This window comes from Blennius ocellaris, assembly GCF_963422515.1.
Source record: "Blennius ocellaris genome assembly, chromosome: 14".
Lineage (NCBI taxonomy): Eukaryota > Metazoa > Chordata > Actinopteri > Blenniiformes > Blenniidae > Blennius > Blennius ocellaris.
In genome coordinates, this window is record NC_137663.1 from 28369303 (window position 1) to 28390174 (window position 20872).

At 48.3% G+C, this 20872-nt stretch overlaps 2 protein-coding genes across 2 annotated transcripts in view; both read right to left on the reverse strand.

Moving 5' to 3' along the window:
* Window positions 1-15637, reverse strand: LOC308139740 (hexokinase-4-like). The gene is made up of 11 exons (XM_080509253.1): window positions 15543-15637; window positions 14237-14335; window positions 11800-11962; window positions 10075-10217; window positions 9711-9830; window positions 9529-9624; window positions 8573-8672; window positions 4461-4644; window positions 2197-2352; window positions 1048-1281; window positions 1-271 (listed from the first exon to the last, which is right to left on the reverse strand). Exons 2-11 carry the CDS (start codon window positions 14333-14335, stop codon window positions 85-87), a joined length of 1482 nt encoding a protein of 493 aa, XP_080365379.1. The 5' UTR covers window positions 15543-15637; the 3' UTR covers window positions 1-84.
* The window catches only part of uimc1 (ubiquitin interaction motif containing 1), a gene marked incomplete at its 3' end in the record, with an annotated part of 27024 nt that continues 21327 nt past the window's right edge, over window positions 15176-20872 (reverse strand). Inside the window, 3 exon segments of the mRNA XM_080509087.1 lie at window positions 15176-15419; window positions 15799-15992; window positions 17076-17271. Coding sequence (XP_080365213.1) covers window positions 15176-15419; window positions 15799-15992; window positions 17076-17271 — 634 coding nt within the window.

Below are 20872 nucleotides of genomic sequence, written 5' to 3' on the forward strand. Positions count from 1 at the left end.
AACAAGAAAATACACATTAAAGGAAATATATATATAATTCTCCCCTTCCTCCTCCTCCTCTTCTGCATCACTTATCGCTCCTCTTCATCCCTCCTTCTCCTCCTCCTCCTCTTCCTCACTGTCGTCCAGCAGTCTGGACTGCAGAGCCAGTCTCTGAGCGACGGCCGTCACCATGGCGGCTCCCTTCCCGCTGCCGTCCTCTGAAACCATGAAGGTGATGTCACAGCAGGGGGCAAGGCGCCGCACGGTGGCCTGGAGCTCCTGGCTGAAGCTGCAGGGGAGAGGATAGCATTAGCATCAGGTAGCATCCTGGCTGAAGCTGCAGGGGAGAGGATAGCATTAGCATCAGGTAGCATCCTAGCTGAAGCTACAGGGGAGAGGATAGCATTAGCATCAGGTAGCATCCTAGCTGAAGCTACAGGGGAGAGGAGAGCATTAGCATCAGGTAGCATCCTGGCTGAAGCTGCAGGGGAGAGGATAGCATTAGCATCAGGTAGCATCCTGGTTGAAGCTACAGGGGAGAGGATAGCATTAGCATCAGATAGCATCAGGTAGCATCCTAGCTGAAGCTACAGGGGAGAGGAGAGCATTAGCATCAGGTAGCATCCTAGCTGAAGCTGCAGGGGAGAGGATAGCATTAGCATCAGGTAGCATCCTAGCTGAAGCTACAGGGGAGAGGAGAGCATTAGCATCAGGTAGCATCCTGGCTGAAGCTGCAGGGGAGAGGATAGCATTAGCATCAGGTAGCATCCTGGTTGAAGCTACAGGGGAGAGGATAGCATTAGCATCAGATAGCATCAGGTAGCATCCTAGCTGAAGCTACAGGGGAGAGGAGAGCATTAGCATCAGGTAGCATCCTAGCTGAAGCTGCAGGGGAGAGGATAGCATTAGCATCAGGTAGCATCCTGGTTGAAGCTACAGGGGAGAGGATAGCATTAGCATCAGATAGCATCAGGTAGCATCCTAGCTGAAGCTACAGGGGAGAGGATAGCATTAGCACTAGCATTAACGTCTGGTAGCATAAGTTGTCCCTCTGTTGTATCTTACTTGGGGTGTTTCCTGTAGACCGTCCCGTCCACTCCCACGGTCGTCTTCAGGTGGTCCAGGCCACGGTTGCTACGGATACGGTTGGCGATGGTTGCCAGGGCAGCGGCGCAGAGTCGGGCGGAGCGGGAGGACACGGTGTCGCACACCAGGCGCACCACACGAGCGTCCACCGCGTCCCCGTCCAGGCCCAAGGAGCCCAGGATGGTCTGAGCATTCTGCAGCCCACAGGCTGGCCTGAGGACGAGGCAGGGACATGGCAGGGACATGTCAGGGACATGTCAACCACACACCAGGGACACACCAGGGACACATCAGGGACATGGCAGGGACATGTCAACCACACACCAGGGACACATCAGGGACATGGCATGGACATGTCAACCACACACCAGGGACACACCAGGGACACATCAGGGACATGTCAACCATACACCAGGGACATGGCAGGGACATAGCAATGACATGGCAAAGACACAACCAGAACACATCAGAAACATGGAAGGGACAAGGCAGGGACAAGCCAGGAACCCAGCAGGGACACATCAGGGACATGGCAACCACACACCAGGGACACATCAGGGACATGGCAGGGACATGTCAACCACACACCAGGGACACACCAGGGACACATCAGGGACATGTCAACCACACACCAGGGACATGGCAGGGACATGGCAACCACACACCAGGGACACACCAGGGACACATCAGGGACACACCAGGGACATGGCAGGGACATGGCAAGGACATGGCAAAGACACAACCAGAACACATCAGAAACATGGAAGGGACAAGGCAGGGACAAGCCAGGAACCCAGCAGGGACACACCAGGGACATGTCAACCACACACCAGGGACACATCAGGGACACACCAGGGACATGTCAACCACACATCAGGGACATGTCAACCACACACCAGGGACACATCAGGGACACACCAGGGACATGTCAACCACACACCAGGGACACATCAGGGACATGTCAACCACACACCAGGGACACACCAGGGACACACCAGGGACACATCAGGGACATGTCAACCACACACCAGGGACACATCAGGGACACACCAGGGACATGTCAACCACACACCAGGGACACATGAGACAGGGACATGGCAGAGACACGTCAGTGCAGGAAGTACTTACTCCTCGATCTCAGAGATGAACTTGGTGTGGAAGCTTCCAGGACTCTGCAGCGCCTCCAGTGGACGACCGGGGAACAGCAGCTGCTCCTCCGCCAGCCGAAGCAGCAGCAGGCGAACGATTTCCCCCAGATACATCCCACTGATCATCTTCTCAAAGCTACACACACACACACACACACACACACACACACACACACACACACACACACACACACACACACACACACACACACACACACACACACACACACACACACAGAGAACAAATGTAAACAATCAGTAAAAGACAGTAAAGCAGGTTGAGAAACACCCAGAAGGAGACGATGTTAAAAAAACAGAACAAAGCAACAACAACGCCACAAAGACACAAAACAACACAAAGCTTTGTCGTCACAGAGGGAAGGTAAAGGAAGAACGTTGGACGGAGACACAGTCGGCATGTCTCGTCTGATGGACGGGAGGAGGACACGTTGTGGACGGAGCACTTTCTGGTTCCAGCCGATGCTTGTTGTGTCACATGGTTGTGACCAGATGTGGACTGATGTGTGACGATTGTGTTGAAGGTGCAATTCCTGTTTGATGGTGAAACATCAAGTTGTGGTGTGGCTCCGTCCCTGGACTGGAGCTACTGCACTACTGAACCAGGTCTGCACTACTGAACCAGGCCTGCACTACTGAACCAGGTCTGCACTACTGAACCAGGTCTGCACTACTGAACCAGGCCTGCACTACTGAACCAGGTCTGCACTACTGAACCAGGTCTGCACTACTGAACCAGGTCTGTACTGCTGAACCAGGTCTGTACTGCTGAACCAGGTCTGCACTACTGAACCAGGTCTGCACTGCTGAACCAGGTCTGCACTACTGAACCAGGCCTGCACTACTGAACCAGGTCTGCACTACTGAACCAGGTCTGCACTGCTGAACCAGGTCTGTACTGCTGAACCAGGTCTGCACTACTGAACCAGGCCTGCACTACTGAACCAGGCCTGCACTACTGAACCAGGTCTGCACTACTGAACCAGGCCTGCACTACTGAACCAGGTCTGCACTGCTGAACCAGGTCTGCACTACTGAACCAGGTCTGCACTACTGAACCAGGCCTGCACTGCTGAACCAGGCCTGCACTGCTGAACCAGGTCTGCACTGCTGAACCAGGTCTGCACTACTGAACCAGGTCTGTACTGCTGGACCAGGCCTGTACTCCTGAACCAGGTCTGTACTCCTGAACCAGGTCTGTACTACTGAACCAGGTCTGTACTGCTGGACCAGGTCTGTACTACTGAACCAGGTCTGCACTACTGAACCAGGTCTGTACTACTGAACCAGGTCTGCACTACTGGACCAGGTCTGTACTGCTGGACCAGGTCTGCACTACTGAACCAGGTCTGCACTACTGGACCAGGTCTGTACTGCTGAACCAGGTCTGCACTACTGAAGGAGCAGAAGAAGAACATGGAGGAGAAGAACAAGAACAAGGAGGAGGAGAAGAACATGGAGGAGAAGAACAAGAACAAGGAGGAGGAGAAGAACATGGAGGAGAAGAACAAGAACAAGGAGGAGGAGAAGAATATGGAGGAGGAGAAGAACATGGAGGAGAAGAAGAACATGGAGGAGAAGAACATGGAGGAGGAGAAGAACATGGAGGAGGAGGAGAAGAACATGGAGGAGAAGAACATGGAGGAGGAGAAGAACATGGAGGAGAAGAAGAACATGGAGGAGAAGAACATGGAGGAGGAGAAGAACATGGAGGAGGAGAAGAAGAACATGGAGGAGAAGAACATGGAGGAGGAGAAGAACATGGAGAAGAAGAACATGGAGGAGGAGAAGAACATGGAGGAGAAGAAGAACATGGAGGAGCAGAAGAACATGGAGGAGGAGGAGAAGAAGAACATGGAGGAGAAGAAGAACATGGAGGAGGAGAAGAAGAACATGGAGGAGCAGAAGAAGAACATGGAGGAGAAGAAGAACATGGAGGAGCAGAAGAAGAACATGGAGGAGAAGAAGAACATGGAGGAGGAGAAGAAGAACATGGAGGAGCAGAAGAAGAACATGGAGGAGAAGAAGAACATGGAGGAGCAGAAGAACATGGAGGAGGAGGAGAAGAAGAACATGGAGGAGAAGAAGAACATGGAGGAGGAGAAGAAGAAGAACATGGAGGAGAAGAAGAACATGGAGGAGGAGAAGAACATGGAGGAGAAGAAGAACATGGAGGAGGAGAACAGGAAGCAGAACCAGGCGTCCCCGGTGAAGTTCTGTACGTACATGTGGACGCCGGGGTTGATGGACGCCTCGTCCACGACCACGTCCACGTCCGTCAACACGTCCCGCAGACCGCCGTCGTCCCCGAAGCCCCCCCACTCCGTGTTGATGCACATCTGGCCGCCATCACCCACCACGCGCTGCACGTTCCTCATCTCCTCCATGTAGCACGCATTAGTCCCGGTTCCTGCAGGGCACAGGAACCACTGGAGAACCACTGGACAACCACTGGACAACCACTCAGGAACCACTGGACAACCACTGGACAACCACTGAAGAACCACTGGACAACCACTGGACAACCACTCAGGAACCACTGGACAACCACTGGACAACCACTCAGGAACCACTGGAGAACCACTGGACAACACCTGGAGAACCACTGGACAACCACTGGAGAACCACTGGACAACCACTCAGGAACCACTGGAGAACCACTGGACAACCACTGGAGAACCACTGGACAAGCACTCAGGAACCACTGGAGAACCACTGGACAACCACTGGAGAACCACTGGACAACCACTCAGGAACCACTGGAGAACCACTGGACAACCACTGGACAACCACTCAGGAACCACTGGACAACCACTCAGGAACCACTGGAGAACCACTGGACAACACCTGGAGAACCACTGGAGAACCACTGGACAACCACTCAGGAACCACTGGAGAACCACTGGACAACCACTGGAGAACCACTGGACAACCACTCAGGAACCACTGGACAACACCTGGAGAACCACTGGAGAACTACTGGACAACCACTGGAGAACCACTGGAAAACCACTGGACAACCACTCAGGAACCACTGGAGAACTACTGGACAACCACTCAGGAACCACTGGACAACCACTGGAGAACCACTGGACAACCACCCAGGAACCACTGGAGAACTACTGGAGAACCACTGGAGAACCACAGGACAACCACAGGACAACCACTGGAGAACCACTGGACAACCACTGGAGAACCACTGGACAATCACTGGAGAACTACTGGACAACACCTGGAGAACCACTGGAGAACTACTGGACAACCACTGGAGAACCACCCAGGAACCACTGGAGAACCACGGACAACCACTGGAAAACCACTGGAGAACCACTGGAGAACTACTGGAGAACCCCTGGACAACTACTGGAGAACTACTGGACAACCACTGGAGAACCACTCAGGAACCACTGGAGAACCACTGGACAACCACTGGACAACCACTCAGGAACCACTGGAGAACTACTGGACAACGTCTGGAAAACCACTGGAGAACCACTGGGCAACCACTGGAGAACTACTGGACAACCACTCAGGAACCACTGGACAACCACTGGAGAACCACTCAGAAACCACTGGACAATCACTGGAGAACTACTGGACAACACCTGGAGAACCACTGGAGAACAACTGGAGAACCACCCAGGAACCACTGGAGAACCACTGGACAACCACTGGAGAACCACTGGAGAACTACTGGACAACACCTGGAGAACCACCCAGGAACCACTGGACAACCACTGGAGAACCACCCAGGAACCACTGGAGAACTACTGGACAACACCCGGAGAACCACTGGACAACGACTGGAGAACCACTGGAGAACTACTGGACAACCACTGGAGAACCACTGGACAACCACTGGAGAACTACTGGACAACAGCTCAGGAACCATTGGAGAACTACTGGAGAACCACTGGAGAACTACTGGACAACCACTCAGCAACCCCTGGACAACCACTGGAGAACCAATGGATAACTACTGGAGAACCACCCAGGAACCACTGGAGAACTACAGGACAACACCTGGAGAACCACTGGACAACGACTGGAGAACCACTGGAGAACTACTGGACAACCACTGGAGAACCACTGGACAACCACTGGAGAACTACTGGACAACCACTCAGGAACCATTGGAGAACTACTGGAGAACCACTGGAGAACTACTGGAGAACCACCCAGGAACCACTGGACAACCACCCAGGAACCACTGGAGAACTACTGGACAACACCTGGAGAACCACCCAGGAACCACTGGACAACCACCCAGGAACCACTGGAGAACTACTGGACAACACCTGGAGAACCACTGGACAATGACTGGAGAACCACTGGAGAACTACTGGACAACTACTGGACAACCACTGGAGAACCACTGGACAACCACTCAGGAACCATTGGAGAACTACTGGAGAACCACTGGAGAACTACTGGACAACCACTCAGGAACCGCTGGACAACCACTGGACAACCACTGGAGAACCAATGGATAACTACTGGAGAACCACCCAGGAACCACTGGAGAACTACAGGACAACACCTGGAGAACCACTGGACAACGACTGGAGAACCACTGGAGAACTACTGGACAACCACTGGAGAACCACTGGACAACCACTGGAGAACTACTGGACAACCACTCAGGAGCCATTGGAGAACTACTGGAGAACCACTGGAGAACTACTGGACAACCACTCAGGAACCCCTGGACAACCACTCAGGAACCACTGGAGAACTACTGGACAACCACTCAGGAACCACTGGACAACCACTGGACAACTACTGGACAACCACTCAGGAACCCCTGGACAACCACTCAGGAACCACTGGAGAACTACTGGACAACCACTCAGGAACCACTGGAGAACTACTGGACAACCACTCAGGAACCACTGGACAACCACTGGACAACCACTCAGGAACCACTGGAGAACTACTCAGGAACCACTGGAGAACTACTGGAGAACCACTACAGAACCACTCAGGAGCCACTGGAGAACTACTGGAGAACCACTGGACAACCCCTAGAGAACCACTGGAGAACTACTGGAGAACCACTAGAGAACCACTGGAGAACTACTGGACAACCACTCAGGAACCATTGGAGAACTACTGGAGAACCACTGGAGAACTACTGGACAACCACTCAGGAACCCCTGGACAACCACTCAGGAACCACTGGAGAACTACTGGACAACCACTCAGGAACCACTGGACAACCACTCAGGAACCACTGGAGAACTACTCAGGAACCACTGGAGAACTACTGGAGAACCACTACAGAACCACTCAGGAACCACTGGAGAACTACTGGAGAACCACTGACAACCCCTAGAGAACTACTGGAGAACCACTGGACAACCACTGGAGAACGTCTGTCTCCTCAGCTGCTTCCTCAGTGTGGCCACCAGGGGGAGTGTCCTCAGTGTCTTCAGTGTCGGTTCATAACATTGATCTCTTTTAAACAAAGTGAAGTCATGAGGGACTGTTTGTCCTCCCCTCAGTCTGACAGTTACAAGTATGGAAGTAGTGAGATTACTCTCACTACTTCCATACTTATAGGACTGATGATGATGATGAAGGATGATGATGAATGGATGAAGGATGATAATGAATGGATGAAGGATGATGATGAATGGATGAAGGATGATAATGAATGGATGAAGGATGATAATGAATGGATGAAGATGAATGGATGAAGGATGATGATGAATGGATGAAGGATGATGATGAATGGATGAAGGATGATAATGAATGGATGAAGGATAATGAATGGATGAAGGATGATGATGAATGGATGAAGGATGATAATGAATGGATGAAGGATGATAATGAATGGATGAAGGATGATAATGAATGGATGAAGGATGATGATGAATGGATGAAGGATGATAATGAATGGATGAAGGATGGTGATGAATGGATGAAGGATGATAATGAATGGATGAAGGATGATAATGAATGGATGAAGGATGATGATGAATGGATGAAGGATGATAATGAATGGATGAAGGATGATAATGAATGGATGAAGGATGATGATGAATGGATGAAGGATGATGATGAATGGATGAAGGATGGTGATGAATGGATGAAGGATGATAATGAATGGATGAAGGATGATGATGAATGGATGAAGGATGATGATGAATGGATGAAGGATGATGATGAATGGATGAAGGATGATGATGAATGGATGAAGGATGATGATGAATGGATGAAGGATGATGATGAATGGATGAAGGATGATAATGAATGGATGAAGGATGATGATGAATGGATGAAGGATGATGATGAATGGATGAAGGATGATAATGAATGGATGAAGGATGGAGTACCGATGATCATGCCGATCTCACAGTTCTGGTCTCGGTAGCCGCAGCTCATCATGGTTCCCACGGTGTCGTTCACCATGGCAACGGAGCCGATGTGGTAGTCCTGCAGACAAACACTCACTAGTTCACACGTTCACAATCTGCATCTCACATTAGTGTTACAATCTCACATTAGTGTTACAATCACACATGAGTGTTAAAATCACACATGAGTGTTACAATCTCACATTAGTGTTACAATCTCACATTAGTGTTACAATCTCACATGAGTGTTACAATCACACATGAGTGTTACAATCTCACATTAGTGTTACAATCACACATGAGTGTTACAATCTCACATTAGTGTTACAATCTCACATTAGTGTTACAATCACACATGAGTGTTACAATCTCACATGAGTGTTACAATCTCACATGAGTGTTACAATCTCACATGAGTGTTACAATCACACATTAGTGTTACAATCTCACATTAGTGTTACAATCTCACATTAGTGTTACAATCTCACATTAGTGTTACAATCTCACATGAGTGTTACAATCTCACATTAGTGTTACAATCACACATGAGTGTTACAATCTCACATTAGTGTTACAATCACACATTAGTGTTACAATCTCACATTAGTGTTACAATCACACATGAGTGTTACAATCTCACATTAGTGTTACAATCTCACATTAGTGTTACAATCTCACATGAGTGTTACAATCACACATGAGTGTTACAATCTCACATGAGTGTTACAATCTCACATTAGTGTTACAATCACACATGAGTGTTACAATCTCACATTAGTGTTACAATCTCACATGAGTGTTACAATCACACATGAGTGACTTATCAGTAGCAGGAATGACTCAGTGAACCAGTTAATGTATGTTACTTTCCTGACACACACACACACACACACACACACACACACACACACACACACACACACACACACACTGACCCCTCTCCTCTCCACGGCCTCCTTCAGCAGCTTCACGACGTCTTGACCTTCGACCCCGGAGCAGTTGAAGCCTTTAGTCCAGCGGATGAGGACGGCCTGGACACACAACCACACCATAATACACAACGTTACTCAATGTGTGTGTGTGTGTGTGTGTTGTTGTTGTTGTGTTGTTGTGTGACCTTGTCGATGTCCCTCTGCTCACAGGGGAAAGAGAAGGTGAAACCCAGAGGAAGAGTTTTCCCTTTCAGGTTTTGAGAAGAAATAAAATCTCCAAGACAGGCGGCGATGTGGTCGAACAGCTGAGGACACACACACACACACACACACACACACACACACACACACACACACACACACACACACACACACACACACACACACACACACACACACACACACAGAGTAATGCTCAATGATACTCAGTGATACTCAGTAATACTCAGTTATACCTTCCAGGACCTTTCCAGACCCTACAGGACCTTCCAGGACCTTTCCAGACCCTACAGGACCTTTCACAAGGTTCCAGGACCTTCTGGTTCTGACCTGGTCCCCGGGACCCAGCATGAGGTCCTGCGGGACGACGCAGATCTGAGAGTCCAGGTTCAGGACTTTCTGCTGGTCCAGCCGGACGTGAAGAACCCGGAAGTTGGTCCCTCCGAGGTCCAGGGCCAGGAAGTCCCCGGTCTCTGCAACACAGCAACATGCTAACATGGCAACACGGCAACGTGGCAACACGGCCACACGGCAACGTGGCAACACGGCAACGTGGCAACACGGCCACATGGCAACGTGGCAACACGGCCACATGGCAACAAGGCAACGTGGCAACACGGCCACACGGCAACGTGGCAACACGGCAACGTGGCAACACGGCCACATGGCAACGTGGCAACACGGCAACGTGGCAACACGGCCACATGGCAACACGGCAACGTGTCAACACGGCAAGGGAGGGAGAGGTACCTGAGCCGTCAGGAGGGAGGGAGAGGTACCTGTGCCGTCAGGAGGGAGGGAGAGGTACCTGAGCCGTCAGGAGGGAGGGAGAGGTACCTGTGCCGTCAGGAGGGAGGGAGAGGTACCTGTGCCGTCAGGAGGGAGGGAGAGGTAACTGAGCCGTCAGGAGGGAGGGAGAGGTACCTGAGCCGTCAGGAGGGAGGGAGAGGTACCTGTGCCGTCAGGAGGGAGGGAGAGGTACCTGAGCCGTCAGGAGGGAGGGAGAGGTACCTGTGCCGTCAGGAGGGAGGGAGAGGTACCTGAGCCGTCAGGAGGGAGGGAGAGGTACCTGTGCCGTCAGGAGGGAGGGAGAGGTACCTGAGCCGTCAGGAGGGAGGGAGAGGTACCTGAGCCGTCAGGAGGGAGGGAGAGGTACCTGAGCCGTCAGGAGGGAGGGAGAGGTACCTGTGCCGTCAGGAGGGAGGGAGAGGTACCTGAGCCGTCAGGAGGGAGGGAGAGGTACCTGTGCCGTCAGGAGGGAGGGAGAGGTACCTGAGCCGTCAGGAGGGAGGGAGAGGTACCTGAGCCGTCAGGAGGGAGGGAGAGGTACCTGTGCCGTCAGGAGGGAGGGAGAGGTACCTGTGCCGTCAGGAGGGAGGGAGAGGTACCTGAGCCGTCAGGAGGGAGGGAGAGGTACCTGAGCCGTCAGGAGGGAGGGAGAGGTACCTGTGCCGTCAGGAGGGAGGGAGAGGTACCTGTGCCGTCAGGAGGGAGGGAGAGGTACCTGTGCCGTCAGGAGGGAGGGAGAGGTACCTGAGCCGTCAGGAGGGAGGGAGAGGTACCTGTGCCGTCAGGAGGGAGGGAGAGGTACCTGAGCCGTCAGGAGGGAGGGAGAGGTACCTGTGCCGTCAGGAGGGAGGGAGAGGTACCTGAGCCGTCAGGAGGGAGGGAGAGGTACCTGTGCCGTCAGGAGGGAGGGAGAGGTACCTGAGCCGTCAGGAGGGAGGGAGAGGTACCTGTGCCGTCAGGAGGGAGGGAGAGGTACCTGAGCCGTCAGGAGGGAGGGAGAGGTACCTGTGCCGTCAGGAGGGAGGGAGAGGTACCTGAGCCGTCAGGAGGGAGGGAGAGGTACCTGTGCCGTCAGGAGGGAGGGAGAGGTACCTGTGCCGTCAGGAGGGAGGGAGAGGTACCTGAGCCGTCAGGAGGGAGGGAGAGGTACCTGTGCCGTCAGGAGGGAGGGAGAGGTACCTGAGCCGTCAGGAGGGAGGGAGAGGTACCTGTGCCGTCAGGAGGGAGGGAGAGGTACCTGAGCCGTCAGGAGGGAGGGAGAGGTACCTGTGCCGTCAGGTGTGGCTCTCACGAAGCTGGGCAGCATCTTCACAGCGGCTCTGCAGTGAGAATGTTTCTCTAAACCTCGATCAAATTCTCTGTTCAGACGAACGCTGACGTCCTGCAGCTTCTCTAGAGACAGGTGGAGGGGGCGGAGCACCTGCTGCACCTGCACATACACACACACCACCAGGTGTCAGTGTTCCCTCTCAGATTGAACAGACCTGTGTGTGTGTGTGTGTGTGGGGGGGGGGGTTTGAACACATGACCATTGCAGCTTGTTATCTGCACCGCAGCACCGGAACACTTTATAACCACACACACACGCACACACACACACACATACACACACGCGCACACACACACGCGCACACACACGCGCGCACACACACGCACACGCACACACACACACACACACACACACACACACACACACACACACACACACACACACACAGGTGTGAAGCTGTGTCACAACTTGAAAACACTCATCTTATTGTGAAAGAAAACATGAATGCCTGTAACATGTTGGAACAGTGCTGCTTCACTCAGCGCACACACACACACACTCACACGCACGCACACACACACACTCACACGCACGCACGCATACACGCGCGCACACACGCACGCACACACACACACACACACACACACACACACACACACACACACACACACAAGAAATTCAATGAGATTTATCGGCTCTTGTTTGTTCCTGGTTGTTTTACGTCGACTTCACTTCTGTCTCAACATGCTGACAGACGAGACGCCCTATCCTTCCTTCTCTCTCTCTCTCTCTCTCTCTCTCTCCTTTCCTCTCCTCCATCCTCTCTCTCTATTCTCTCCTTTCTTCAGTGGTAAATAAACTGCTGCTCCTGTGGATTCATTGGGTTTTTCTCTTTCCTGTTCAAAGCAGCAGGAAGTGACGGTTTGTCTTTGGTGCTTTATAAATAAAGTTGTACCATGAACACTGCTCCGCCGTGCAGCACATGAATTTCTCCTATTTCAAGTTCAAATTCTCAGAAAAGAACAAAGAGAAAAAAGTTTTGACGCCTCGAGCTTTGGTGAAAAATGTTTGTCACGTCTGGAATGTTGAAACCGGTTTTACAACATTGAACCTGAATGTTCGTCTGAAGTTCATCTGAACTGACTGTGCTAACCATGTTCACCATGCTAACCCAGCTCACCATGCTAACCATGTTCACCATGCTAACCATGTTCACCATGCTAACCCAGCTCACCATGCTAACCCAGCTCACCATGCTAACCATGTTCACCATGCTAACCCAGCTAACCATGTTCACCATGCTAACCCAGCTAACCATGCTAACCCAGCTAACCATGTAGGGCGGGGTTGGGGGCGGGGCCACTGCTCCCTCCAGCTGCAGCACAAGCCCCGGGCAGAGTGGTGTTAAGAATTTTTAAAAATGTAATTAACTGTTGTTTCTGTACTTTTTCACCCAAAAACTATTATAATATTAAAGATGTGAATTTGTTTCTTCTTTGCCACATCTTTAAATTACTGCATTGACCATAAACTACATTTCCCACAATGCACGCTGATTGTATTATTTTATAATACTAAAGATGTGAATTTACAGTTTTGCTACAATCTGGCATGTTTACAATTTGTGTACAATTTGTAAACAATGGTTCATTAATGTTGTTGTCCTGATGAAATGAATCAATCAATAAATCAATATTACAGTGAAGATTGCAGAGTATAAACATCAACGTCATTTCCAACAAGTAGAAGTGAGAAATACAAACGACTCCAGAAAGTCCAGGAGGAGAAAATGATGAAAGGATGAAAGACGGAAGGAGAAGAACGTTGGAGCTTCAAGGAGAAAAGCCCTTTGTCTTCAGTGTCCGGAGGGTGTCGGTTGTCAAGGAGACAAGATTGTCCACGTTTGGACACCAAGCAGAGTGAAGTATGACCAAGCTGTTATACTTCTTAGAGCTCTCGAAGAAAATCGTAACATTTGTAATCTGAGTAAGTAATAAAGTCAGAGTTATTTCAAACTGAGGAGCAGTTACATTTATTTGACATATTTCTTTACATTGAGTTACATTACTTCAGTCTTACAGTTACTTTTGGCCCTTTGAGGGCAGCTGATGCTGATGTGGACAATCTTCAGAGAGACTCTACCTCACAGTCTTTCTTCAGGGAGACCCTACCTCACAGTCTTTCTTCAGGTATTCCGTACCCTACCTCTCGGTCTTTCTTCAGGGAGACCCTACCTCACAGTCTTTCTTCAGGTATTCCGTACCCTACCTCTCGGTCTTTCTTCAGGGAGACCCTACCTCTCAGTCTTTCTTCAGGTATTCCGTACCCTACCTCTCAGTCTTTCTTCAGGTATTCCGTACCCTACCTCTCAGTCTTTCTTCAGGTATTCCATACCCTACCTCACAGTCTTTCTTCAGGTATTCCGTACCCTACCTGTCGCAGTGTTTCTTCAGGTATTCCGTCCAGGTGTAGGGTTGCCATGTCACCGTTTGCTCTCCTCTCCTGGGCAACGTGAGCTTCAGTGTTGCTCATCTGAACAGAGAAAGAACTGTGGTGAGTCCAGGTAAGTCAGAATGTAAGGAAACAGTAAAACCTGGAAAATTCTACTCAACTATCAACTGGCTTTGGTAAGGTAGAGAGAAGTTACCGCTAATTACTTGAGTTATTCTATTGATAATTACTGTATTTCAGCTACCGAACCGAACCGAACCGAACCGAACCGAACCGAACCGAACCGAACCGAACTGAACTGAACTGAACTGAACTGAACTGAACTGAACTGAACCGAACCGAACCGAACCGAACCGAACCGAACCGAACCGAACCGAGTTGAACTGAACCGAACTGATATGTTACAAAGTAACTTTACCACCAGCCACTGCTACAAAGTTACAAAGTAACTTTACCACCAGCCACTGCTACAAAGTTACAAAGTAACTTTACCACCAGCCACTGCTACAAAGTTACAAAGTAACTTTACTACCAGCCACTGCTACAAAGTTACAAAGTAACTTCACCACCAGCCACTGCTACAAAGTTACAAAGTAACTTTACCACCATCCACCGTTAAAGTTACAAAGTACCTTCACCACCAGGTGTTGCTTCAACAAAGTTACAAAGTAACTTTACCACCAGCCACTGCTACAAATGGTCAAAGTAACTTTACCACCATCCACTGTTAAAGTTACAAAGTAACTTCACCGTTGTGACCTCAGCAGTGATCAAGGACTAATTTATAGAAAAGTAATCCATCCTGGAGATATTGAAAGTGTTAAACAATGTTGTAATAAAGTATTTCTATCCAGATACTTCTGGCAGGAGGAGTAACGTGTCTCCTTGGTTGCTGTGACTGGACCCGTGTGTTGGGAGTACTTAGTTCCCACAGTATCCTGAGTAAAGATCTTGTGAGATGCCGGAGGCGCGGCAGGCACACCGGACCGGTCCGGCGGGAGCGCGCGGCAGGCACACCGGACCGGTCCTCGGGAGCGCGCGGCAGGCACACCGGACCGGTCCGGCGGGAGCGCGCGGCAGGCACACCGGACCGGTCCTCGGGAGCGCGCGGCCGGCACACCGGACCGGTCCGGCGGGAGCGCGCGGCAGGCACACCGGACCGGTCCTCGGGAGCGCGCGGCAGGTAGTCAGAGTGGCTTTAACGACATCAAACGAACCGCTTGTTACTAAGATGAAGACGCGCGGGCGGCTCCTTTGATCAAAACGCGCTGAAGTGTAGGAGACTCACCTTCGCGTCCTGATGCAGACTGACAGCGACACTTCCTGGGCTGCTCCTCACTCTTCACTCTTCACTCCTCTCTTCACTCTTCATCTCGGCGTGTCGCAACGCGCTCCACCGCGCCGCGCCGCAACGCGCTCCGTCGCGCCGCGCCGCAACGCGCTCCACCGCGCCGCGCCGCAAAGCGCTCCGTCGCGCCGCGCCGCAACGCGCTCCACCGCGCCGCGCCACAAAGCGCTCCGTCGCGCCGCGCCGCAACGCGCACCTGGCGTGTCGCAACGCGCTCCACCGCGCCCCACCTGGCGTTTTGCAACGCGCCGCGCCGCGCCCGGCGTGTCCCAACGCGCTCCACCGCGCCGCACCTGGCGTTTTACAATGCGCCCGACCGCGCCGCGCCGCACCCGGCGTGACGCAACGCACCCGGAGCCGCGGCTCCGGCTCCGGGTGCGTTGCGTCTCCCTGCGTAAATACGCAGAAGCGCAAACAGGAGAGACAAAGTTCTCCTGGATCGTCTTTTCCCGTCATTGTGACGAACGAACTCTTCAGTGACTAATTCATGAACTCAACCACTTCTAGTCTCACCTGGTCACTACTCTAGTCTCACCTGGCCACTACTCTAGTCTCACCTGGTCACTACTCTAGTCTCACCTGGCCACTACTCTAGTCTCACCTGGCCACTACTCTAGTCTCACCTGGTCACTACTCTAGTCTCACCTGGTTACTACTCTAGTCTCACCTGGTCACTACTCTAGTCTCACCTGGCCACTACTTTAGTCTCACCTGGTCACTACTCTAGTCTCACCTGGCCACTACTCTAGTCTCACCTGGTTACTACTCTAGTCTCACCTGGCCACTACTCTAGTCTCACCTGGCCACTACTCTAGTCTCACCTGGTCACTACTCTAGTCTCACCTGGTTACTACTCTAGTCTCACCTGGTCACTACTCTAGTCTCACCTGGCCACTACTTTAGTCTCACCTGGTCACTACTCTAGTCTCACCTGGCCACTACTCTAGTCTCACCTGGTTACTACTCTAGTCTCACCTGGTCACTACTCTAGTCTCACCTGGCCACTACTCTAGTCTCACCTGGTTACTACTCTAGTCTCACCTGGCCACTACTCTAGTCTCACCTGGTCACTACTCTAGTCTCACCTGGTTACTACTCTAGTCTCACCTGGTCACTACTCTAGTCTCACCTGGTTACTACTCTAGTCTCACCTGGCCACTACTCTAGTCTCACCTGGTTACTACTCTAGTCTCACCTGGCCACTACTCTAGTCTCACCTGGTCACTACTCTAGTCTCACCTGGTTACTACTCTAGTCTCACCTGGTTACTACTCTAGTCTCACCTGGTTACTACTCTAGTCTCACCTGGCCACTACTCTAGTCTCACCTGGTTACTACTCTAGTCTCACCTGGCCACTACTCTAGTCTCACCTGGTCACTACTCTAGTCTCACCTGGTTACTACTTTAATACTTACTAATCTACTTCTGATGACGGTAATGATGATGGTGGTGGTGATGATGATGATGACGACGGTGATGATGAAGATAGTGGTGACGATGACGGTGATGAAGATAGTGGTGGTGATGATGACGATGACGGTGATGATGATGAAGATAGTGGTGACGATGGTGATGAAGATAGTGGCGATGATGGTGATGATGATGAAGATAGTGGCGATGACGGTTATGATGGCGATGATGACGATGATAATGATGATTTTGGAGACCCTGTGTAATCATTTAAAGTTCCGTGTTTCTCTTCAGGAAACGTTGGACTTTACTTTTCTTTACTGAAACATCAGGAAACGTTGGACTTTACTTTTCTTTACTGAATCATCAGGAAACGTTGGACTTTACTTTTCTTTACTGAAACATCAGGAAACGTTGGACTTTACTTTTCTTTACTGAAACATCAGGAAACGTTGGACTTTACTTTTCTTTACTGAAACATCAGGAAACGTTGGACTTTACTTTTCTTTACTGAAACATCAGGAAACGTTGGACTTTACTTTTCTTTACTGAAACATCAGGAAACGTTGGACTTTACTTTTCTTTACTGAAACATCAGGAAACGTTGGACTTTACTTTTCTTTACTGAAACATCAGGAAACGTTGGACTTTACTTTTCTTTACTGAAACATCAGGAAACGTTGGACTTTACTTTTCTTTACTGAAACATCAGGAAACGTTGGACTTTACTTTTCTTTACTGAAACATCAGAAAACGTTGGACTTTACTTTTCTTTACTGAAACATCAGGAAACGTTGGACTTTACTTTTCTTTACTGAATCAGGAAACGTTGGACTTTACTTTTCTTTACTGAAACATCAGAAAACGTTGGACTTTACTTTTCTTTACTGAAACATCAGAAAACGTTGGACTTTACTTTTCTTTACTGAAACATCAGGAAACGTTGGACTTTACTTTTCTTTACTGAAACATCAGGAAACGTTGGACTTTACTTTTCTTTACTGAAACATCAGAATACGTTGGACTTTACTTTTCTTTACTGAAACATCAGAAAACGTTGGACTTTACTTTTCTTTACTGAAACATCAGGAAACGTTGGACTTTACTTTTCTTTACTGAAACATCAGGAAACGTTGGACTTTACTTTTCTTTACTGAATCATCAGGAAACGTTGGACTTTACTTTTCTTTACTGAATCATCAGGAAACGTTGGACTTTACTTTTCTTTACTGAAACATCAGGAAACGTTGGACTTTACTTTTCTTTACTGAATCAGGAAACGTTGGACTTTACTTTTCTTTACTGAAACATCAGAAAACTTTGGACTTTACTTTTCTTTACTGAAACATCAGGAAACGTTGGACTTTACTTTTCTTTACTGAAACATCAGGAAACGTTGGACTTTACTTTTCTTTACTGAATCATCAGGAAACGTTGGACTTTACTTTTCTTTACTGAATCATCAGGAAACGTTGGACTTTACTTTTCTTTACTGAATCATCAGGAAACGTTGGACTTTACTTTTCTTTACTGAAACATCAGGAAACGTTGGACTTTACTTTTCTTTACTGAAACATCAGAAAACGTTGGACTTTACTTTTCTTTACTGAAACATCAGGAAACGTTGGACTTTACTTTTCTTTACTGAATCAGGAAACGTTGGACTTTACTTTTCTTTACTGAAACATCAGAAAACGTTGGACTTTACTTTTCTTTACTGAAACATCAGGAAACGTTGGACTTTACTTTTCTTTACTGAATCAGGAAACGTTGGACTTTACTTTTCTTTACTGAAACATCAGAAAACGTTGGACTTTACTTTTCTTTACTGAAACATCAGGAAACGTTGGACTTTACTTTTCTTTACTGAAACATCAGAAAACGTTGGACTTTACTTTTCTTTACTGAAACATCAGGAAACGTTGGACTTTACTTTTCTTTACTGAAACATCAGGAAACGTTGGACTTTACTTTTCTTTACTGAAACATCAGGAAACGTTGGACTTTACTTTTCTTTACTGAATCAGGAAACGTTGGACTTTACTTTTCTTTACTGAATCATCAGGAAACGTTGGACTTTACTTTTCTTTACTGAATCAGGAAACGTTGGACTTTACTTTTCTTTACTGAAACATCAGAAAACTTTGGACTTTACTTTTCTTTACTGAATCAGGAAACGTTGGACTTTACTTTTCTTTACTGAATCATCAGGAAACGTTGGACTTTACTTTTCTTTACTGAAACATCAGGAAACGTTGGACTTTACTTTTCTTTACTGAATCAGGAAACGTTGGACTTTACTTTTCTTTACTGAAACATCAGAAAACTTTGGACTTTACTTTTCTTTACTGAAACATCAGGAAACGTTGGACTTTACTTTTCTTTACTGAAACATCAGGAAACGTTGGACTTTACTTTTCTTTACTGAATCATCAGGAAACGTTGGACTTTACTTTTCTTTACTGAATCATCAGGAAACGTTGGACTTTACTTTTCTTTACTGAATCATCAGGAAACGTTGGACTTTACTTTTCTTTACTGAAACATCAGGAAACGTTGGACTTTACTTTTCTTTACTGAAACATCAGAAAACGTTGGACTTTACTTTTCTTTACTGAAACATCAGGAAACGTTGGACTTTACTTTTCTTTACTGAATCAGGAAACGTTGGACTTTACTTTTCTTTACTGAAACATCAGAAAACGTTGGACTTTACTTTTCTTTACTGAAACATCAGGAAACGTTGGACTTTACTTTTCTTTACTGAATCAGGAAACGTTGGACTTTACTTTTCTTTACTGAAACATCAGAAAACGTTGGACTTTACTTTTCTTTACTGAAACATCAGGAAACGTTGGACTTTACTTTTCTTTACTGAAACATCAGAAAACGTTGGACTTTACTTTTCTTTACTGAAACATCAGGAAACGTTGGACTTTACTTTTCTTTACTGAAACATCAGGAAACGTTGGACTTTACTTTTCTTTACTGAAACATCAGAAAACGTTGGACTTTACTTTTCTTTACTGAAACATCAGGAAACGTTGGACTTTACTTTTCTTTACTGAAACATCAGGAAACGTTGGACTTTACTTTTCTTTACTGAAACATCAGAAAACGTTGGACTTTACTTTTCTTTACTGAAACATCAGGAAACGTTGGACTTTACTTTTCTTTACTGAAACATCAGGAAACGTTGGACTTTACTTTTCTTTACTGAATCAGGAAACGTTGGACTTTACTTTTCTTTACTGAAACATCAGGAAACGTTGGACTTTACTTTTCTTTACTGAAACATCAGAAAACGTTGGACTTTACTTTTCTTTACTGAAACATCAGGAAACGTTGGACTTTACTTTTCTTTACTGAATCAGGAAACGTTGAACTTTACTTTTCTTTACTGAAACATCAGAAAACGTTGGACTTTACTTTTCTTTACTGAATCAGGAAACGTTGGACTTTACTTTTCTTTACTGAATCAGGAAACGTTGGACTTTACTTTTCTTTACTGAAACATCAGGAAACGTTGGACTTTACTTTTCTTTACTGAAACATCAGGAAACGTTGGACTTTACTTTTCTTTACTGAAACATCAGGAAACGTTGGACTTTACTTTTCTTTACTGAAACATCAGAAAACGTTGGACTTTACTTTTCTTTACTGAAACATCAGGAAACGTTGGACTTTACTTTTCTTTACTGAAACATCAGGTAGAATCTTTTAGGTAAAAAACCACAAAGAAACAAACAAAACAATGTTGAAGTAACAAACTTCAATGAACTTTAAACAACCAAGAATCCAACAAGAACATTGAAGTAAACATTTACTTTGTATATTTGCAACCAAAATACACTGAAAC